Below are 23,518 nucleotides of genomic sequence, written 5' to 3'. Positions count from 1 at the left end.
GACAAGTAGATTATTTCAGAAGGTGGAGAAGGCTAGGAAGGAGACTGTGAGGGGTTCGAAAGGGCTGCCTGATATAGTTGCACACCAGATGGAAGAGGCTCCTTCTTAGACATGACGGTCAGGGTAGGATGAGGGGCCATGGCAGAATAAAGAGCCTGGAGGAAGAAGCTCTGAGCGCAAGACTCTGAGTTGGAATGAACCTCTGGTGATGAGCAGAAAAGAGGCTTTGGGGACAGTACAGGGAGAGAGGATTAGGGGGGTTGGCAGGGATTACCATGTCCTGCAAGGACCTTAGATTTTAGTTGAAGTGCAGTGGGAGTCATGAGAATAAAATGGGAATGACTTGAGTGGGATTCGGGGTATAAGAGGCCTTTATTATTATTTTTTTCTGAGACAGGGTTTCTCTGTGTAGCCTTGGCTGTCCTGTACTTGCTTTGTATACCTGGCTGGCCTTGATCTCACAGAGATCTGCCTACCTCTGCCTCCCCAAGTTCTGGGATTACTGTGCCCAGCTGTCAGAGGCCTTTCAAAGTGTGCAGGAAAGTAAATGAAGGATGTGGAAAACCTAGAGACAAAGAAGCCAAGGAGTCTTCATCCATAGAGGATGCTGGTGTCCATACTTTCTCAGCTTCATAAGTGGTGGTTAAAGTTTAGGTCACTTGAAAATGTTCACCAGATATTTGAAAATATGTTTGAGGAAACATGTTTGAGGATTTGATTGTAAGGCTGCAAGACAAATTGGTAGCTAGAGGGCTGGTGGGATGGCTCATTTGGTAAAGTCCTTACCTGGCAAGCATGAGGACCTGAGTTCAAGCCCCAGAATCCACATGAAAAACCCGGGCATAGTAGTACGTACTTATAATTCTAGCGCTGGGGAGGCCGAGGCAGCTGGATTAGCCAGATTAGCCTACTTGGAAAGTGCCCAAGCCAGTGAGAGACCCTGCCCCAAAACAAAACAAAACAACACAAAACAAAACAAAAAAGGAAAAACCCAAAATCTAAAATAACAGAAAAAAAGTTGAAGGGCCCGAAGAATAATATTGTCAGGGTTGTCTTCTGATTTCTACATGCATGAACACACATGAGCATACCCATAAGCTCCAGAGTAGGCACTTTTATTGCTGTTCAAACCCTGCTAGCCCTCATTCTCTTCCTGCTGGGCCAGGACTCTCCGTGTTCTGAAGGCACACTCTATGCCCTGTCCTTGGAAATTCACAGCAAATGGCCTTGAACTTTCCTTGAAGCTAAGGAAGGTCTGGTACTTTTTCCATCTGGTGCTATTTCAATTTTTATGTGCAAGTGCTTTACTTTCCCCATTGTGATTGGTATTTAAGGGTAGGAAATATTTTAGTCATCAGGAAATACCAGTGACTAGCTCAGTGTGTGGCCTGAGTTTATTCATGTACAAGATAGGATGAAGGATGGAGAATATTGAAAACACCTTAACGGGTGTAAATATGTTCCTTATGGTTTTATATTCTGATGGTGAGTGGTAACGGATCAATGTGCCAGTCGAGAATACATATGGCTTTCTAAATATGAGAACTGGGGACTGAACTCAGGTCCTCCAGTTTGCAGGGTAAGCACTCCACCAAAGGAGACACTTCCTTGCCTCAGAACTTTTCAGGAGGATTACTGTCTTACGCTCAGAAAACAAAACAAAAACCAAAACATGTGGGGTAGCAATGGCCACCTTCAGGTGACAGTTCAGAAGACCGAATGTGAGGTCACTTCTGTCATAGCTAAGCAATTGGATGAATTAGACCTGGTGTTGGAATTCAGGTGTGCCACTGCCTCAAGGAAGTCACAGCTCATTGATTTGCTCTGGGGCTTGTTCCAAGAAGACAAGGCCGCCTTACATCCTTTCAAATTCAGTTTCACAACTACTATGTTGAATCAAGTTTCTTCCCCTGAAGCCACGTGAACAAACAGCAAATTATGGTGACCTTGATTCTGGATGACCACTGGTTAACCGTACCAGAAATAAAGAGACCTGTTAGTAGCTGGCACCACTCTTACCTGTCAGTCAAAGGTGTGATCACTAGACGAGGTGTATTCCCCAGGTACTCATAGGAGTATAGAAATTGGGCATCACAGATGTTGGCAAAGCAGTGTTTGGCCTCATCATCCCAACGATGGCGCAGCTGTGACAACCAGAGGAAAGCCTGGGCATTGTCAACCTAAAGGAGGAATGGGAGATCAGGCGGGTGAATTATATTGCTTCATGGATAGGTAGCCCTCTGTTTGCAGGGCATAGAAGCCTCTGGGTGGCTTGGATGCCGTCTGACACTTGAGAGTACAGGGTACTCTGCCCATAGTATAGAGAACATAGAAAGGTCTGATTACAGATGCTTCCCAGCTTACACTGGGGCTACATCCGATAATAAACCTATGATAGATTGAAAATGTTTTAAGTGAAAAATTAATTTAATCCACTTATCCTACTAAGCATAATAACTACCCCACACAGTGAAAGTATTTTCATTATTCTACAGTTGGATAAAACCATTTAACCTAATGTCCATGACATGATTGCATTGAGTAGCTTATGTCATTAATTGCATACTATAATAAAGGTAGAGTTTCTGATAGATGCATATTGCTTTTCTACCTCCATCAAGCCAAAGCACCATAAGCTGAGCCATCATAAATCAAGGACTGCCCCTATCCTGTTGTGCTGGAAGTTTTGAAAGGCAGCAGAAACTACCATGTTCCTCATTCAGTTGCTGTGCTGACCAGGGCTATACTGGAGCTACCCCACTGGAACGTCTGCTTACAGGAAAAACATGCCTGAATATACAGCGCCTACCTTTTGGGCAACCATCTTGGCCACCACATCCCGGGCGTGCACATCAATGGTGCATATGGTCATGATCTTCTGCCTGTCCCCCTTGGAGAGCTGTCCGATTAGCATGGTGATGAGGGTTTTGAGTTGGGCCACTTGCTTCTTGTAATAGTCCTTCATGGCATGCTCGTAGCCTTCCTCCAGCCTGGCAAATGCAATGCCCACCTCTGTCGTCCACCAGATCTGAGTGCAGGTCAGAGCCACCTGTGGCACCAAGAGCTGCTTAGTGAAGCTGTTGCCAGGGCTGTTTCCAAGCAACCCACTTGCAGTGCCGCAGCAAGAGTTCAGGATGTGACTGTGTGGGTGACAGGCCCTTTCCCTCCCTCTTCTCTGATCATTGACTAAGGCAACCATATGCTCCAGGTCCTCAGAGATGTGAACTGATTACGACACAAATGAGAAGAGCACATTCTGCTCTTGGAAGATGGATTGTGGCTGAGAACAGCCAAAGGCTGGCTCTGGCTGACGCTGTGGTTTCTAGGAATAGCTACAGGCATCATTCCCCTCTCATTTCCCAGAGATGGCACCTCCACCACATGGGAGGATAACACACTGGCTGAGCATCTCGTTGACACTCAGCCTTTGACACTTCAGCGGCCCAACTATTCTAATCCAGTGGCATACACTTGCTTGTTCTTAATATTTTGACTGCATCTTAAATTTCTCAGATCATACAAACTGAAAGTGACTCCTTTTGAAGGTCAGGAGAATAATACCAAAGTTCAATGTGGTCATTGTGCTTGTATATTTCAGAGATTACAGATAAAGGTGGAAAGAGGGATGTAAATCAATATTTCTTCAGTTGAGTGTGAACTTGTACATGACAAATATATCCTTTTGAGTATTTATAATTGAGGATTTAGATGCCTTGTTTATCTGTAGTTCTGTTGGATTTTGGAGACATTGTTCTAGATGCTATACATTTGTTAGCAGGAGGCATTATCATTAATTTTTTTTTAGCTCAAAATTCTAATACAGGACATATGCTATGAGGGACCCTGATGGGAATTATTCCTTTCATGAAACAGGAATAGTTGTTGCAAGCAGTCCCATCCATTAGACTGTATCTGTTTTTTGTTTGTTTGTTTGTTTTGTTTTATGAGATTGCATCCTACTGGAATTTGTTAAAGAAAGCCCCTCTGTATTGGTACTTTATCAGATGGCCTTATGGGGCTCATTTCTCTCTACAGCTCTATTTCTCCATGCTCCCTATACTCACTCAGTCCTTTCCACTTTCTTCAGCCCCTTCTACCCACTCCATGTGGCCTGTCCCATTGCACTCTGCTGAAATGGCCCCATTAAGTCATCCTGGACAGACAGACTTTGTCCTTCTTTTGCTTGGTCTTACAGAAGTAACTGGCAATTTGTTACTGTTCTGCTACCATCAGCTTGTTTTTCATTTCATGGCTGTGGCCTGGACATTCCTACTAAGAAGACTCCTTGCTCCTTTTCTTTATTGGCTTCTCCTACCTTCTCAGGCTCTTGGTAATGCTCAGGGATCCGTGCTATGCCCTCTCCTCATTCCACCAAACTCCCCACTGTCACTCTAGTTTAATCTTATGCTTTAGATTACTGCTGTTTGCCTACAAACCCCAGCTACGTCAGCACCTGCACCACCCTATCACTAAGACACAGGAAGAAGAGCGGTGCACTGCAGCCAGACTCATTAAAAACCTTCTTTTGTCTCTTTAATTGAGACCCTCCTGAGAAACATGGGCAGAATTTAGCTAAAATTTTAGCTTAAGACAGTCTCCCTCATGTGGTCCAAAGGACTGGCTTCCAGTTTCCCAGACAGACTTTATCAGCTGCTTCTTGCTCCCTCCCCTCTTAGCCCTGCTTCAGTCATACCCAGTTCTTCTACATTCCTCAGACATGCAGTCCTCTCTTTCACTTCTGAACATCTGTGTATGCTCTTCCCTATGTGGGGTGCTATTTCCCTCCATTATCGAGCTCTCTAACTCCTACTTTGGATCCTGGCTTAAATATATCCTCAGGAAGACAGCCTCAGACTCCACTAGCCAGTTGTAGCTGCCCAGGGAGTCCTGCGCCTGCCCTGTGGTCATCCTAGCCACATTTAGCAGTGACTGGGTTCTACAGGAGCCTCTGAACTCTAACAGTGCTGGTCACCTCATCTTGTCTCCTATTGGGCTCCCCCTCTCATAGTCAGCAAAAAGCTGACTGTTACCGTGTAAGGGATTCAAAGATGTTAATTGTTCACATCTTCTTCCTATTAACAATGATACAGATTTATATTTTCCAGTACAATGATTGAATCCAGTCATGGCTGCCAAAGGCTCTGCTCTGTCTTCTGGCCCTCAAAATGGTCTAGGATTCAAGCCTTTCCCATTGTGAATCACAGGGTGGTTAGTTTGAGGCCCTTCAACCTCAGGAGGCCCACAGAGGCTGTTGGAGGAGAAAGATAGATAAGAACAGAAACCCAGGAAGGTCCAGCTGGGAGAATACCTGAGCTGGGTAATCAAAGAGCCACTGTTCCCTGGACTTTTCCTCGTAGGCAGTTACTGCCTCTGTCATCTCATGCCTCACAGTGGCTTTCATGTGACGAAGTACATGGTTCAGCCATATTTCAACCTGGAAGAGAGCTCTATGTTAGACTTCACAGCCTGAGAGGGTTTGATGATGCTATCTGCTTTCCTTCACCTGAGAGAGTGAAGCTCAAAGGCCAGGGCAGACATTTTGCATTTATAATCTTAGAGGTGGTTGAGTGGGAGCTAGGCTAAGGCACTAATGCGGAACAAAGGAAAAAAAAATCACAGCAGGTAAAGGGGTGGTAGAAGGCTAATTAGAGACCATACAAAGAACCCCAAATTTGGATTGAGGCAGATTTAATCAAGTTGATTTTGTTGGACGTGTCTACACAGTGTAGAGATGTTATCTGGGTTTGAGTTTCTCCTTGAATGCTTCCTGGTCTCCGTTTATCAAAAGAACATATTCAGAATTAAAACTCAGATTTTCCAGCCACCTCCATCTAACTGAGAACTTTGGAATTTTTTTCTGATAGGAAGATTTCTCTCAGTAGAAACTTTGAAACACCTTCTTGTTCAGTCCTTATTCTTCATGGGAATTGAGCCCTGGGGGACCATGGTTGGCTATATCACTATGAATAAGGAGCAGGGCAGGACTTTGCTTTAATGCTGCTGAAGAACAGGGTGGGGTGTAAGTAAAGAATTGTCCTATGATTCATGTGCCTGCAGTTGGAGGTGAGAGGCCTGGGGGTGTAGTGGAAGTTCCTAAAAAGGGGGTGTATAGTTGGCTCTCTGAAGAAAATAACTATGGGAGGAAGCAACTCTGAGGTATATTTGGAAAGAGGAGACATCTCAGAAAAGGGCATTTCTTCCTGAGAAAGCTGTCTGAGCTCCAACTTCCCCCATGAGGTACTCCAGGGGGGAACACCGTAACCTCGTCTGTGCTGTCAATCATCTTAAAAATCCCCTTGGAGCTGACTGCAGTGACTGTTCGTGTGCCTCTTATTTCTCCCAGCACTGTCTCTGCTGAGTAAAGAAATATAAATGTTGACATGTCTTTTTCTCAGACAGAGAAAAGCACTGGAGGCAGCGCCAGTGTGGACCCTAGGCAAAGAAAACTCCTCTTCCAGGTCACAAGCTCTGACCTGAGGAACACTGAATTTTATTTGACTGGGATGGGATGGGCGGGGTGTGAGGAGGAGAGAGGTGTCACTCACCTGCCCACTGCAGTCACAGGGCTCACTGAAGGCCACATACTCCTCTTCTTTGCTATACATGCCCAGACTTGTCTTGGTTGGGTTCTGAGTGGCATCTAATTGGAGCTGCATCTTGGCTATGTTGTCAAAGAGCTTGGAGAGATGATGTTGAACCTGGAAAAGGAAGCCATGGCGAAGAATTTGAGAGGACACACAGGAAGCTAATCATAGCTCTCTATGGCCTGCCGGTGACAACTCTAACATACACTAGAAGGGTGAATTGCAAGCATGTGGAGGGAAGGTTACAGCAATTATGGAGGCATGAAGATAGGAACCATGTCAACTGGACAGACATGACCAAAGGAATATTAAACAGTTGGGAACAGGTGTGGTTCCATCATGGCAGCCAATGTCCTCTCCTGACACAAAAGAGGAGCAAAGAGGAATGAGGCAGGTGCAAACACTGATGTGTTAATAGGTTTTAACAAGAGAAATAACTTTCACTTGATTTTGCTTTCATTTAAACAACAACAAAGAGAACAAAACCCATGAGCTCCGTCAATTACAAGATAAAAGATGGGCTGGTAGAGAAACAAAGGGAGAAAACTCAAAAACAATTTTTAACAGTATTAAAGCACTCAAGGGTTCAACTGACACTAATGACTAAATGCAGCAAAGTTCTGAAGAACGGCGAGGCAGTGAACCAAGGGCTAAGCCTGCACTCAAAGGAAAGAGGGTTTCTGCAGCCCAAGGAAACAGACCTCAGTTTACAGATCTGTGATGAACCGGAAGTGGGCAGCGGCAGATCAGTGGACTAGAAATGCTGTAACACAGTGGAAGAAAACTGTCAAGACAATAACGACAGAAGCCATGGTTTCCAGATAGGGGGAAACCCTATCCAGTGTCACAGAAAATTAACAAATTAACACAAATACAAATTTTGATTTCTACAGACATCTAGATAAAAAGAAATTACTGTCACTACAACTTCTAAGTCAATCCATTCAGTCACTCACACAGAGGAGGGGTTAGGAAGTATCTTTACAGTGCTTCATCTCCTAGGGTGGGTTATTTAGAGATTTAATAGAACCAAGTGAAAAGTAAACACTTAAGAATGAGTACCATCTATACCTTCTACACATGGGATTAGTACTACTGTAAACAGAACGCTGATATGGTGTGTCGTTCAACTCCGCTGTGCCTGGGCTGCTGGAGAAATAATTCCAGCTGCAGGATAGAAACAGAAGAACCACAGATGAAAGCTGGCATCCTTTTAATACTTGCTGCTTGTTAACAAGTAGACTTGGAGCTGCTGGAGCTACTTTTGGGCTCTGCTGGGGAAGCTCTTGCCCATGGCTGGTGGTAATGCCAAAGGGACGGTTCCTGTGCAGCAAAGCACAGCGGTGCTAACAAGGATGCTGTGTGTTTACTGTTTCAGCCAGAGATCCCTAAATCTAGAAGACAGTTCTCGAAAGCACAAGGTTTCCTAATGCTACTTCACCTGAAATTGGAAAATAATAGTCATCTTATGACATGACTATGATATACCAGCACAGAATGTTATGCAAATGCTGAAATGGAGAAAGAGACAGAGACAAATTATATATATATATATATATATATATATATAGATAGATAGATAGATAGATAGATAGATAGATAGATAGATAGATATAGATATAGATATAGATATAGATAGATAGAAAGAGAGAGAGAGAGAACACTCAGATTAATATGGAATGATTTCTAAGGCATGCAACCAAGTAAAAACAACAAGGTACAAAACTAATACCTCATGCCTGCAGTAGGCAGGGGCAGGAGGATCACAAGTTTGAGGCCAGCTTGGTCTACAGAGTGACCAAGCCCCTCAAAGACAAAGTGCCATCAGTATGTGCACCGTGCTTCCTTCTGTGTGAGAAATAAGGGGTGATGGGGAAACGTATCTGAGTAGCACAGATGTGAACCTGCCCATTTGTGCAGAGTTGAATACAGGGAGGACAGATCAGGACTCAGCGAAACTGACCAGCTATGCAGGGCAGACAGTCATGGTGGGAGGTAAACAGAGGGAGAGGAGACATTTCCCAGCAATACACATCTTTTGACATGGTTTGGCTCTTGGAATAAAAAAATGAAGAAAATAAACTGTGCAGATGATTAAAAAACAAAAACCCTAAATCAGAAAAAAAGAGAAACAAACCCCTTCATACTTCAAATGAATGACAAAGCCACACAGAAGGGTGGAAAGGAATTCAGACAAGTAACTTCCCAGTCCAGTGTTTAGGCTACATAACCTCAGTCTGTAGCAAAATTGAAGATCTATGAACTCATCTCAGGTGTGAGTAGAGGGAGCACCCCACCATTTAGGGGGAGATGAAGACTGCATGGCCATTGGTATTGGCTCCGATAGTGTGGTCTCGCCTGGAAAGCCTTCAAAGGGCAAAGCCTACAGACCCACCTCGACCCAGGAAATCATTTCTGGGGAAATGTGCTGAGACTGCTTGGAACAGACCTTCCACAGGGTCCTGCTCTTTCCTTGACCTGGAAACCCAGTGTCTAGTGACGCAAACACCATCGGTAACACGGTGTGAGCTGCTTGTCTTCCCACCGAGAGGAGGCTCCTTCGGGAAGGGCCCCAGCTCCTTGGCTGAGCTTGAAGCTGCTGCCCGGCTTACCTGTTGTGGGGCTGTGCCATTGGAGAGGATGTCTAGCAGGTCAGAGGAGGACAGGAAGTAAAACCGAGGGAAGGCGAGCCTCTTGGTGTCTAGGTACTCTGCTAGGGCTTTCTCACACAGGCACAACCTGAGGGCACAGAGCACAGGTTTTCATAGGGTGGTGTGCTTGGCCCCAAGCTATACACGCATCACGTAACTGCTGACACAGTCAGACCTCAGTGTGGGAATTCCTCATCTGAGAGTCTGAAAATACTTGGGAAAATTTTTTCATGTGTTTGGAATGCATACAAACATTTTTGCTCACCAGTCCCCAGATAATCCAATATAGCCAGTTGCAAAGCATTTACATTGGGTTATGTGTTGTAAATAAGCTGGAGGAATTGTGCAAACAATGGGAGGGTTACCTAGGTTACATTGAACTATATTTTGCATAAGAAACTCAAGCGACTGCAAACCATGCTCTATGTCACCTAAACCTATAGGCATAGCGAGGGCCAACCATGACCTCATTGGCAGGCAGTTGATAAAGGTCAGAGACAGCGAAGGAAAGTTTGCTTCCTCCACACAGCAGGGGCAGTGAGCCCACCCACCTGCTCTGAATATCCTCCAGCTTTTCATAGAGACCGGACTTATTCGTGGCTTCCACCACATTTGGGGTTTTCTCAGCATCGTATGCCAACTCTCTGAAGTCAGAGTCAATGCCTTCAAATCTCTTAGAGTCCTACAGATGAAGCACACAGAAAATAATCATCAACTTGTGTCAGATTGACCTTTGCAGTCACCTGGAGGCAGAAAGCAGTCCAATCCCAAGAAGAGACTCAGGCAAGGATGAGCAGCATTGGACATGCTTGTCTTGGAACCTTTTCTTTTGTTTATGCAGATGATCTGTCAATCAATATTTTCTGTATAGAAAGTGAAGTATTTTAAAAGAATATTTTAATTTTTTGATTTTAATTAGGAAGGGAGAAGATACCTAAATACCTAATAGTCTGTATTTTATTTTTTTATTTTAATTAGGAAGGGAGAAGATACCTAAATACCTAATAGTCTGTATATAAATACACATACATAGTTTAAATGAAAATTTCCCATATGGGCTGATAGGGCTCCCCTCATAAGTCAAAGTCTATCTAACAAAAAAAAAAATAATATCTGATGTGAGAAGCCCTTTTTGAGTTGGTCAGGATTGTCTAAGAGACTTCCAAAACATCACAGCCATTGCCGATGCTCTAGATTCCCCCCTTCGCCTGCCAGAGGCAGAAGAGAAGTCCTTATTGCTAGAGATACCATGAACTTCAGACAGCAGGTGCATAGCAGATCTGACCTGAGGACTATCCTTCACGCTACCAGAAAGTACCACACAAGTTCCCAGGAAGGGAAAAAAAATCAACAGTCCTACCCAGCTATGACACCTATGAGCCACGACAGCAACCAGATGGCACCACAACCCTAAGATTGCAGTAGTGGCAAGACTACCTTGGCAGTAAGCAACAGCTCCCTAGCTGGACTTAAGACCCATTCATCAAGAGGGAAATCATGCCTGGAACTAGAAACCTAGCCAACTACTCAGGGCTAGTAAAGTCGAGGATCACAGGGGAAAAGCTACAGCCACTGCTTCTCTAAACAACATAATCCATCACTCCATTCTAAATTATTATCCTTAGTCCACTGATAAGCGTGTTTTTCACCCTCATCAAAGAAAAGGGAACTTTTCTTTGCAATAGACAGAGACCATTATAGAAAACCACAACTGGTCAAATGCAAAGTTGTGGAGTCCAAGCCCAGTGAATACATCTTCAGCACAGCTTTGCCTTGTGCCTGAGGCTCTGGGATTATTGTGACAGAGGAGGGTGGAAAGAACCAGAGAAACAGGGAGTTTGCTGTGAGGTTTCGAAATAAAAAATTAAAATATAATAACAAATATATCAGTTTAGCATAATAACATGTTTTTATCTAATAATAATAATAATAAACCCTAAGCTGCTACATGAAAACACAAGTAGCATCCTTCTGACTTACTTTGCTCTCACAGCAACACGGAAGCTCATGTGTGCTCACGGAAGAACAAAGGTCAAAAAGCCAAACAGCACACGTGATCGCTAAGGCAGTGTGGACCTTGTAGACCCCTAACAAAGTCTCATGGACTCCCCACTCTTTAATTGTCCAATAAATTATTCCTAAGTAGGCAGTAGAATGGATGGTTTTTTTTCCCTATGGAAATATTTATATGACCAAATATAATATGACATTTTTTTCTCAAATGTAGGCTGGCAAAATCATTTAATGTCCCTATTCTCACTGTGCTGCTAAAATGATCAAGAAACTAATATATACAAAGTATTTTCACCTAAATACTTTCTCACCCGGGAAGAACCTATGGTGGTGTTAGAGCCCGGATGTAATCGTAATGTTATATGCTGGTGCACTGTTTTAATGGACTTTCCAAAGGAGGTGGCAGTGCCTATCTCAGTTTACATATGAGGAAACCAAGGCATGGAGACGTTAAGTAACTAACATAGCATGGGAGAATTAGGGCTGCAGCCTAGGCCTACCGTCCTGCCCTCTGCAACCCACATCTGTTGCCCAAGAAGACCCAAAGGCAAGAGACATAGGTAAAGTACATTATTGCCCCCCTCTCAACGAGGTACTTTGCTTTGACTGAAAAACGAAACGGTATCAAGTTGACAGAAGAACGGAAAAATACTTGGCATGAATGTTCAAATGAAAAGAGCCAGTCAGAAAACTATAATTACTCAGGAGGCAATTATGTAAAAACTACATGTATACATGCACAAAGGTTGGGAAATAGTCATAGTGGGTGAAAACAGTTACTATTAGGATGTGATGTGACTGAATTCATTTCTGTTATGTTTTTAATAGGAAGGAAATGTGGACATTCACAAACTGCGTGTACAAACCTGTCACACTATCCAGAGACCAAATTCTTTAATGTTTTTCTATAAGAGGTTTTCAAAAATCCCCTTAAAGTCTTTTTCAAGGTCTGCCCCTATGTCCTGGCCTCTTCTAATTAAGCCTATTCTTCTTCAGTTGCTGGTGTTCGGATAAAGTCGGAAGTTGGCTTCATTACAAGTACCCTGCAGACTTGTTCCCTCTTAGTTTCTGTCGCGAATGTCAGCCTTTAAGCCACCTCATTGCACCAGCCTGCTTCTGCAGGATGTGCTGGAGAACTGCAGTGCAGGCAGCATGTGCTTTACGTTCTTAAGAAGGCCCGGACAACTGGTGACATTTCAGAGTCAAACTAATCTGTCAGCAAAGAACTGGCTGTCCTGAATGGACGCAGGAGTCTAGGGTGTAAAGGAAGGGATTAGAGTCCACCAAGATGGGGGTTGGTTAATGGCACGTTAATTAGGGCTAATTAGGAGGACAGACATGGGGAAGGTAATGATGTGTGGATATATTTTAGGGAAATCTGCCATTAGTCTTTAGCAGAGAACTGGTGTCTGGGTATGGCAGTGCCAATTAACAGTTTGCAGGATGGTTCACTGCCTGGGGAAAAATGACTTTGAACCTGCCTGGCAACAAGACTCGGTTTCTTTGAGTACTTGAGCTATAAAATCTATGAGATTCCCAACCCACAGCACCTGGTATGGTCGAGCTCTTTTCTCCCTTTCCCATGTAAAGGCAATTGTTTGCAACTATGTATCATTCTCTTTTTTTTCTTTTTTTTTTCTTGGTAGTAGGTCAGGTCGGTGATTGGAGGAAGTGCTCTGGGATGCAAAGACAGGAACCCCAACACTTTTGGGATGGGATGGTCTTCCCTTTACCCAGACCAGAGACTTAAGTAGCATAGGATTTCCTGAGCAGGTACCTGGGGTAGCTGAGCCCGGATGTCTTCTGAACCAATGAATATGCTCTCCAGGTGAGACCAGGTACGCTGCACCTCGAACCAGATAGAGATGACCGAGTCAGCTGTGGACAGCTTCCTCTGCCAGGTTGACACTTCTTCCAGGAAGAAAGAAACGTACTTGGACATCATCAGGTTCTGAAGTTGCAGCTGATTGTCCTCCAGAACCTCAATGAGGTCCTCGTCAGACTGCAGCAAGGGGATGTGGGTTCGTGCGTGGGGCTCGTACTGGAATTGCATGCTGGCCCAGGTGGTCTGCAGTTCCTTCAAGGTCTTTTCCATACCCATCTCTTTGACAGCTCTGTCCACTATGCCCCGGACCTCATCCTCAAAGTGGTGGAGCTGGAGCTGCAGGAGGTGAGCCAGGGTGGTGTCCTGATCCATGGTAAAACTCACACCAGTGGCCTGCATCAGCTGCCTCCAGTGCCGCTCCCGGATGGCGGGATTTTGCAGCTCAGCCACAGCTCTCAGGGAGGTCAGAGTGTTCAACACTGTGCTCTCCAGGCCTGTGAATGCATCCCAGGCTCTGAGCTCCTTGTCTAGGTTCCGGAGGTGACGGGAGAGCTGCTTGCACTCTGAGTCCATGGCTTCCACACTGATGCTCCTCCAGCTGGTGGCCTCCCAGGCGTGGATACTGGAGGTCACCATTCCAATGGTGTCCCAGAGCTCCTTTAGCTGGCAGGCCTCCTTCCTGCACTGCCTCAGCTGCTTGAATTCAGGAACACTGACTTCAAACAAAGCAGCTGACTTGGAGATGGTAGCCATGGTGGATTCCATGCGCTGGATCTCCAAGTGCCAGGCATCCAGCATTTGGTGTGGATCGATGCTATTAAACCTAGAAAGCACAACGTATTCCCTTGGTAAGCACATAGGGCTCCACTCCTAGAGCCACTAAACCAGCATAAAAGGCTCCTAACATAGATTCCCATCCTGGGATGAATAGGGTGTGGGTAACCTTGAGAAGGAAGAGCTATTTAAGAACGAGCAGCGATTTAGGAGAAGATGCAGTGTGTGGTGGCACATGTCTGTAATCCTCACATTTGGAAGACTGAGGCCTGAAGATCCTGAGAGTAAGGTCAGTGTGGGCTCTAGAGTGAGGCTTTGTCTCAAAATCCAAAACACAGCAATCATAAAAGAGCAACGTCACGCTTAGATCTTTTACCAAACCCAAGGTGGTAAAAATAGACCTGCCATCTTGTGCTTCTTCAAAATTACTCTCAGAGCCCTTATCCAGGCCCCCATTAGACCACTCTGCCTTTGTCCCCTATGGGTTCAGTGCTCTCAGCTTTAGCTGAATGTTAAGATTTTCAGAAAGCTGTGATTTTCCTATGCACAAACATCTCCCAGGTCACTTAAATCAGTGTCCTAGCTAGTGTTATAATGAAACACCATGACCAAAAGCAAATTGGGGAGGAAAGGGTTAATTAGGCTTACACTTCCACATCATGGTCCATCACTGGAGGAGGCCAGAACAGGAACTCAAACAGGGCAGGAACCTGGAGGCAGGGGTTGATGCAGAGGCCATAAAAGAATGCTGCTTCCTGGCTTGCTCCTGCTGGTTTGCTCAGCCTACTTTCTTACAAAACCCAAGAACAACAACTCAGGGATGACACCACCCACAGTGGGCTGGGCCCTTCCCCATCAATCACTAATTAAGAAAATGCTGTACAGCCTTGTTTACAGCCCAATCTTAAAGAGACATTTTCTCAATTGAGGCTCCTTCCTCTCTGATGACGTTAGCTTGTGTCAAGTTGATATAAGTCACAGAACAACTGAACCCTTTCCAACTTGACACACAAATGCATCACCATTAAACCACAACCTTTTCTTTATTGTTTATCCCCAAGATCACACATGAATAATCACAATATAAAACGTTTTACAAAAGTAAAAAGTCCCACATTCTTACAAATTCAAACTTTAAAAGTTGTCTTTTAAAAATATCTAGTCTCTTTCAAAATCCAAAGTCTCTGCAAAACTCTGAAATATTTTTGAAAGTTCAAAATCAACTGTGGGCTCCAGTAAAATTGAAAATAAATCAAATACTTTCTTACTTCAAGATAGAGGGACCTGCAGCACAGTCACAATCAAACCTTCATGCCTTCGAAACCAGCACCACCTGAGTGACTCTTATATTACAAGTTCAGCTGCCAGCTGTTCCGGCTACTTCCGGAACACAGTTTCTGTGTGCTGATCTGACCTTGAGGAAACACTTTCAGGAGATTTCACCTCAGTGATGCCAGTCTATTTGTGTGTGTGTGTGTGTGTGTGTGTGTGTGTGTGAGAGTAAAAATTACTTTTTTTCTTTTTAAAATTATTTTTTATTTTTTACAATTTATTCACTTTATGTCCTGATTGTAACCCTCTCCCTCATCTCCTCCTGGTCCTATCCTCCCACCCTTTTTCTCCCTATCCCTCTTCCCTAGTCCACTGAAAGAGGGAAGTCCTCCTCCCCTACTATCTGACCTTAGCCTGTTAAGTCTCATCAGGACTGCCTACATCCTCTTCCTCTGTGGCCTGGCAAGGTTGCCCAGCCGGGGGAAAGTGATCGAAGTATAAGCAACTGAGTTCATAACAGAGATAGCCTCCTGCTCCCCTTACTAGGGAACCCACATGGAGACTGAGCTGCCTATGTGCTACATTCATTGTTCCAGCAAAACAAAGGCTTTACTTTAGTGGTTCTGGTCTCTTGTTAATCACAGCTGATTCTGCAGCCCCAGCTGACCAGACACCACAGATTCTTCATACTAAAGGCCCAGTAGAGTCTCTGCTTCCCTCTGAAACTTCACAAGCCAGGCCTCCATCATCTGCACTGCTCTCAACATTCTTGTCTTCCACGCTCCTACAGATCAGCTCACTGAGCTTTCAACACTCAATGACTTTTTAGCCTAAAGTTTTAAAGTCCTTCCACACCTCCCTCAAAAACAACATGGTCTTACCTGTAACAGCAATCCTTCATTATCCTGGTACTAACTTCTGACCTAGTTAGGGTTACTATTGCTCTGATGAAAACCATGACCTTAAAGCAAGTTGTAGAGGAAAGGGTTTATTTGATTTATGCTTCCATGCAGTCATCCATCATTGAAGTAAGCCAGACAAAACTCAATCATGGCAGGAGCTGAGGTAGAAGCCATGGAGGGATGCTGCATACTGGTTTGCTCACTATAGCTTGCTCAGCTTGCTTTCTTACAAAACCCAGGAGCAATATCCCAGAGATGGTACCACCCGCAATAGGCTGGACCCTCACTCATCAATTCCTAATTAAGAAAATGCTCTATAGGTTTACCAAAGCCAGATCTTATGAAGGCATTCTCTCAACTGAGCTTTCCTCCTCACAGATGACTATATTGTGTCAAGATGACATAAATCTAGTATGATCAGAGTCTCAAGGGGCCCAGGAAGCAGCAGCCTGCAAGCTTTCCCCAGTATTTTGAAATGCTAAGGTAGTGTCCATATGTACAGGGGAGCTCCTACCTGTAGCCTGTATTAGCATTAGCTTCAGCACTGATGGCCCACCTTAATAGGAACCACTCTTATTAACTGAAAACCCCTAAATAATTTCACCTTTTCCAGGGCCTGGAGAGATGGCTCAGAGGTTAAGAGCACGGGATGTTCTTCCAAAGGTCCTGAGTTCAGTTCCCAGCAACCACATGATGACTCAGAACCATCTATAATGAGATCTGGTGCCCTCTTCTGCTGTGCAGGTGTACAGGCAGGCAGAACACTGTATATGTAATCAATAAATAAAACTAAAAAAAAAAAGTTTTACCTTTTCCTTCACTGTTTCAGTTTAGGCTCCTTGTCTTAGCAAGCCCTTCCTCTTAGCTATCCTCACTTTCCCTCATTCGTAAACATTCTCCATTCTCTGGCCTGCTCCCTCCTGGCAGCCTCTAATTCTGCATTTGACTTCCTTAAGCTAGTTTTATCTCTTTATCTCATTTTCTTTTTCCTTTTTGTCAAATGCTGAAAGCACACACCCAACACTTTGCACTGCTACCCCACAAAGCATGCTTCAGGGCATAGCCTCTCCTCAACAAACTGGCCTCATGTGTATAGGAGCTCACAAGACAGTTGACAGTCCTGTGGTTAGGGGCCTGGGTGACCAGAGTTCCAGGGGGGCTCTGCTTTTCCTTCTCCCATCTCCTGTTATCTTTCCCCTCAATCCCCAGCTAAGGCTTTGTTTCTGTGTGCTTGAGAAGGTAGATATTTGTGGTCCTATGACTTAGTGGAGAATGAATACATTCTTCTGCCCTCTGGACAGGGCCTCAGAGGTTCCTCAGGGGACTGATGGACAGCTACGAAAGTCTAGAGAACCAGCTATTTCCTTCTGTGTACTGGGTATGAGTGTTTACTGACAAGATATGGCAGGGAGGAAGGGAGGAGACTGTAGAGTCCCTTCCATGAGCTGTCCCTTCTTTCAGTTGTTTCTAGAAACATCTGCCATAACAGACAGAAAGAAATCCCAAGTAAAGTTATTCACTCGAACTGTATACCATTTTACTCCCCATCACCGCACAGTTCAGTAACAGTCACACACACACACACACACACACACACACACACACACACACACACACCCCATTTCATTAGTGTCAAATTGGTCTGGATACACATTCTGCCTGCTGCCCACCGGATCCTGCTGAATTGGCTTTGGCTTGTGGGTTGTGGTCACCAAGACCTGTGGCTGAATGCCATGCACAGGTCAGGGACAGCCTTTAGCAAAGAATACTGGGGTGGTTTTCAGGGTGAAACCAGCATCCTCTCTGATTTTTTTTCTGCCTCTTCTACAACGAGCACTAGATAATGGACTAAGTGGAAGAAATAGAATTGTCTTTGTGACAAGAATTTCAGCAAGAAAAATCACCAAGGCATAAAGGATTCTTCTGCCTTTTTTTTCTTTCAGAGATGAACTGTTGGTTTGCTTGTGAATTCTACTTTCTCTCTAGTCTACAGTAAATGTAGAATGTGAAATCAACTATTTCATGTTAGAACAAGAGATATAAGATTCAGACAAACTTTAAAAAACCCAAATCCCATTTTAATTATTTGATGTACAGTTCAGAAAGAATTTACCAGATAAGATGTGAGTTAAGTGGTATTTGTAGTGCACAGAAAGTAGTAATATGTGCTATTTTTCTCCCCTTATCACATAAACACCCAGAAATTGATAATGGTGTCTTAAATGTGCTTTTTGGCATAATTTTGTTTGTTGTTTAAATTTGTGGAAGACCTTTTCCTATGTCTGATCATGGATGGACACCAGTGTTGAATAATTTTGAGGGGTATCTCTACACATGAGAGCAGGTAGCAGTTTCAAACATTTAGAATAAATTAGGCATGGTGGCACATGCCTATAATCTCACCACTCAGAAGCTGAGGCAGGAGGTCCAGCCTCTACTATATAATGAGACTTGGTCTCAAAAACATGCCTTTATAATGGCTTGTCAAGATACTCTTAAACTTTATGCTAACAATGAAGCACTTTTCCAAACCAGGGAAAGAAGAGAGTTTAAGGACAATAAAATCACAGAATAGAAACGTACAGTGGGTCTTTGAAACAGAAATAAAGATACAATGAGTATCTTAAACTGAAGGAGAAATGTCTGCATAAATAAAAATACAATTAAGTAATGGAAATATGTTGTTCAATTATGAGACCCTAGAGAGAGAAGGGAGAGCCTGTTGTAAGTCTTTGGAAGGAGCCACCGGGGAATGCTGACTGCAGCCTGGCATCTATACAGAGGAGGAAGAATGACACGTATCCACACAACACCCTATCAGCACACAAAACTTGAGGTATCCACCCTGACTGTGATCCCCAGGCCTGCGCACTCTGTGCTGGCCCATCTCAGTGCCAATACCTGCTTTTCCAAGCTAAAAGATAGAGAAGTATCCCATACTCTCTTCCCTCCATTCCTGTTAATTTTCTCCCCTCTTTCTCAAACCCAGTCTTGGCCTCTGCTTCAACTCAGGCCTTATCACATTGAGTCATGGCTGTTCTAACATCTCATTTGAGACCTGGTCTTCAGTCTTTCCTGCTCGATGAGAAAGAGGGAGTTACATTACAGACAAATTTCCAATATCCAATGCTTTAATGAATGTCTTTTGTTCCATAGTGCTAAAAAAGCAATACTAATTTAGTAGCACTATAATTTGGAATGTGAATTTTATTTTTCCTTCTGGGTTAGCAATAGGCTTTCAGTTCAGTCCTCCTTCATGATGCTAGGGAGTAGGTACCAGAAACCAGGCATGCCATCATAAGAGACACAACTGACCTTTGGGGTCCTACTGTGTTGCTAGCTATGAGATTTGATAGGTTGGGCACCTCAAATATGGTTGGAACAAAGCCTGTCGTACATCTAAAAGGCTGTGGTTCCATATGCTGACTTCTCAAGTTGAGTCATCTGGACCACTCTGTCTACCCTCAGGTCCTAGTTCCTGTATCTCAGCTGTATTCAGTCTGTGCCTTATATTTTGTGCCTTTTTGTCCATGATTATTTTCTATGGAAGATACTTGCTTTCCACTTTGATTATTAATCTCAAATGGAACTTACTTTGCATTGGCTCAGTCAATACCTCTTCCAGGATGTGTGAGCAGGTCTAGTTAAAGATGGTACTAAGAATATGTCTTACTACTCATTTTTTAAATTATCCCTAAGGCTAAAATTGATTGATATCAGGACATGTATATTTCTGAAAAATTCTAGTACCCTTATAATTCTTAGCTAACTCTACTGTTGAAGCCAAGTCTCATCAACACTATAGAAGCCTAAATCAAACAAATGAGTCAGGTTAACTGGTAAGTCAGGCAAGCTGAACCAATAATATATCTTTATGTTAGGATGTTTCTATGTCCTGGTATTGTAATTCATATAATTTATATGGTTCTTTTCTCTAGTTTTGGAAATGACAGCAGGTACTTACTTTATAAACAGAACACATGGCCCCCTTTTCCCTCATGCTCCTGTACCAGGCCATTAAGAAAACCTGTTTCTTCCTGTTGCTTTTATGCACAGAGTCTAATGGAGGGCATCTTCAGGTAGGCTTTACCCATTGTTCACAGAATCTAGTGGCCAGTTGAAAATCCTAACAGTTTCTCTGCAAGTTGGAGCTCATGGGATAGACTCTCTAGGGTATGAAGATCCTTGGGTTACCTTGGCCTTGTACAGGTAGGAAGAGTACTTATCATGGTACCATTCTCTAAGGTCAGGAAACCTATGCTCAGGGTCAAAGACTGAACAAGAGAATGACAGAAGCATGGAACATTCCTTTCAGTAGAATCTGTCACAGACTGAAAAAGCAGTAGATGGTCCTTGAATTTGAATATGACAGTTCAGTCAATTATTGTGAAGCATGGGAACTCAGCTAGGAAATTGCTGAGCTGTCTTCAAGTTAAGAACTAAAGGAATGAGGAACATTTGACTCGGGCATGAAGAGGGAGTCTAAATTTCAGAAGCCCAACTTTGCACCGCACCTGTCAGATGGCAAGAGCCTAATGAGACACTCATTTTCTTCTTCCTTCTCAAAGACAAGAATATTAGAAGCTGAGCATAGTCTGCTTCAGGGACAGAAACTTGTATTGTCAGAGGATGCAGCATGCTCTAGAGATCTATAAAAGATCAAAATGTAAAGGAACAAGAGCACACTCGGCTACACATTTTACATACTCACACACAACAAAGTAAGAAACGGAACAAAACAACACGATTGATGCCTGCTAAGATTCCCTTTAGCAAGAGCCCCATGATTCTGGAAGAGAAATATATCAAAATTTCAGCAACATTTGGTTTCTCAGACTGTTGTGAGAGTCCTTTTGGAAGTATTCTCCCGTAAAGATTCATCTGCATGTGGAATTAACAGATGTGAATTTAGGAAGCCAGCTAGGACTAGCCACCAGGAAGGAGTGCTAAGAAGGAAAAACAGTCACAGACAAAGAAAATAAAAGAGCCCCCAGCTGATCAACACACACAAGCTGCACACGAGTGACAGCTACCACAAGTCTGACGGACCTACAATAAGACACCATGGTTGGTTCCTGTCGAACAGTCACTGTGGGAAGATATTTCTCTAAGCCTTTGTGGGATTCCTTTAAAGAATTTTAAGTAGACAGTTGACACAAAGGCTGTCCTTCGCTGCCACTGACAGGGTTGTGATGAACATTGACCTCTTGAAAATCAGCCCCCCTCATTTGTGTTTCCTCTTCACAATCTGAGTCCAGTTTACAACTTTCATTGTACACCCAACTGAGGAACCAAAAGATAAGCCTTGAACTCCGAAAGAATGGTCCCCTGGTGTATTCCGTGTGTTCCACAAATGTTCTTAGCAACAGACATTGTTTTGGAACAAAGGTTTGTCCCCCTAAAGTAACTGTTAAGGTGCAGAGTCATTTGAAGTCCTGCGTGTTTGCTTCAAAGAAAACCGATTCCCTTCAGGGAGCGGTCCTCCAACTTGACTGCACAGGAATCACCGGGAGACCTCAATTGATACTGATTCACAGGGCTCACCCCTGAAAGTCTAATGTAGTAGGTCTTCAGGAGAGCCTGGATATTGCAGTCTTTCCAAGCTCCGCATGGTGACCGTGGGACAGCACCCTGCGGTAGAGCCACAAACTCTACGTGTTCATATCATATGTGGTTCAGACTCTTACTCTTGTTTGCCTCCTAAAAGCTTGGTGTCTTGTACACCCAATGATGGTGTTTAGAATGTGGCTACTGCTTAATCACATTAGATGACTGAGCAGTGAGAACGGGGTGAAAGATAAAGGGGGCACAGAGCTAGACTGACTAGGAGGGAAGCTTACAGGTGTTCTTTACCCAGAAGGCTAGTTATAGGTGCGATTGTATATGATTGTAAGATATGATTCAAAGTAACTGGAAGAGAGGGTGTCAATTTTTTTTTTCATAAGAAAGAAATGAAAAATGTTTGAGATGAGGGATATCTTCAATATTCCAAATTGATCTTTAAACAGAGCATAAATGGGAGAAAGCATTCTATTGTGTCCCAGAAGACATGTGATTATTACCTGTCAACTGAAATAGATTTTTAAGAGATTAGGCCCAGACATGAGACTTGCTGTGCCAAAACTGGAACAGTAACCCACCAGGACAGCTGGACGCCAATGCACTGGGCACAATAGTAAACATATTTAGCAATAATCTTGTTAATTCCTATAACAGCCTGTGAGGTGACTACTGGTATTATGTAGAGAACAAACAGTATTAAACAACCTGATGTGCCACAGACCCTAGGAGCAGACCTGGGGAAATTTCTCAGTCCTTCTGTGTGCTTCCTCTATTTGGAGACTTCCAAATCTGAAGCCATAGCAACAAACAAACAAACAAACAAACCACCACCACCACCACAACAACAACAAAACATCTCAGCCCTGGGAAACAGACCACAGCTCCCCATTAAGGAGCCAATGGGGAGAGAGGTTCCCTGCTATTCAGACATGGCTTGGCGTTTGGGGGAAAGCCTGGAGGCTAAGCAGCGCATACGAAGCTGAGGACCCATGGACCAGGCATAAGCTACAGGACACGTCAGTGGTGTTCGCTCTCCCATGGTTGCCCTGTTTATGCAGGACCCGTGGGCCAACAGGGAAGATCTACAGAACTACCAACTGCAGAGAAATGTCCTAGACATTTTTGCCAAAATCTTAAACCACTAAATGCCTTCCAACATGATTTAAACATTCTAGCAGCAGCCAGTTTTAAAACTGTGTGTATGTGGGGGGGGGGGGATAGAGGTCCACAGGACACATGCTTGTGATATGTGCCTGTGTTTTTTCTAACAACTGCTTTTTAAGCCCAGCCAAAGTTTGAGAATTTAGAATTCTAACTGAGGAAATCTTAATCAGTTTACCATAATGCCCTTAAGGATCCCTAAGATTCCCTCATTAACCTGGGGGCATAAGAAGCTTTGAATCTTTCTTAAAGGGAGGGTGGTTCTCTAGCCCTTGGTCATTCACACAAGTGGAACTAACACTCTGCCCACCTCCGGACTGCACTGTAACTAAAGGACCTATTCCGGAAGACTGTTAATAAGCCTTTGCTGCAAAAACCAAAGCGTAAACTCGAGAGGAAGCTGATCACCCCAGTCCACACCTGAAAGGGGCTTCTTTGCGGAATCTCTCCTGGAATTGCTGCTGCTCGGCCTCGAAGGCTGAGCACCGCTGGCGGAGCAGGGCCACTTCATTTGCCTGCAGAGGGGCCACCTGCTGCCTCACGGTGATGGCCATCTTCTTCACGCTCTTCCACTTCTCCGGAAGTTCCTAGAAAGAACAAGAGGGAGTGCTCAACCCACACTGCTCTCCCTTCCCCTCCAACCTGAGAACACACACCTCCATTCTGCTTCCATCCCTGCTGTAGAGCACATTGTCTGTCTGTCCATCTATCTGCCTATCTGCCTGCCTCTATCTATCTATCTATCTATCTATCTATCTATCTATCTATCTATCT

The 23,518-nt window shown here is 44.0% G+C and overlaps 1 protein-coding gene across 1 annotated transcript in view; it reads right to left on the bottom strand.

Moving 5' to 3' along the window:
• Dnah9 (dynein axonemal heavy chain 9) overlaps positions 1–23,518 on the bottom strand; it is a 316,088-nt gene that overhangs the window by 223,241 nt on the left and 69,329 nt on the right. Inside the window, exons 19-26 of the mRNA XM_055594261.1 lie at positions 23,165–23,331; positions 13,026–13,896; positions 9,787–9,917; positions 9,197–9,323; positions 6,546–6,698; positions 5,309–5,434; positions 2,810–3,049; positions 2,020–2,180 (exon numbers count right to left, since the gene is read on the bottom strand). Of these exons, the coding sequence (XP_055450236.1) occupies positions 2,020–2,180; positions 2,810–3,049; positions 5,309–5,434; positions 6,546–6,698; positions 9,197–9,323; positions 9,787–9,917; positions 13,026–13,896; positions 23,165–23,331 (1,976 nt within the window). The remainder of the gene's footprint in view (positions 1–2,019; positions 2,181–2,809; positions 3,050–5,308; positions 5,435–6,545; positions 6,699–9,196; positions 9,324–9,786; positions 9,918–13,025; positions 13,897–23,164; positions 23,332–23,518) is intronic.

The sequence above is a fragment of the Psammomys obesus genome, unplaced genomic scaffold, assembly GCF_907164565.1.
Source record: "Psammomys obesus unplaced genomic scaffold, mPsaObe1.curated_primary_1811, whole genome shotgun sequence".
NCBI classification, from domain to species: Eukaryota; Metazoa; Chordata; class Mammalia; order Rodentia; family Muridae; genus Psammomys; species Psammomys obesus.
The sequence above is the reverse complement of the archived record's forward strand: the minus strand, read 5'-3'. Positions and strand labels throughout refer to the sequence as shown.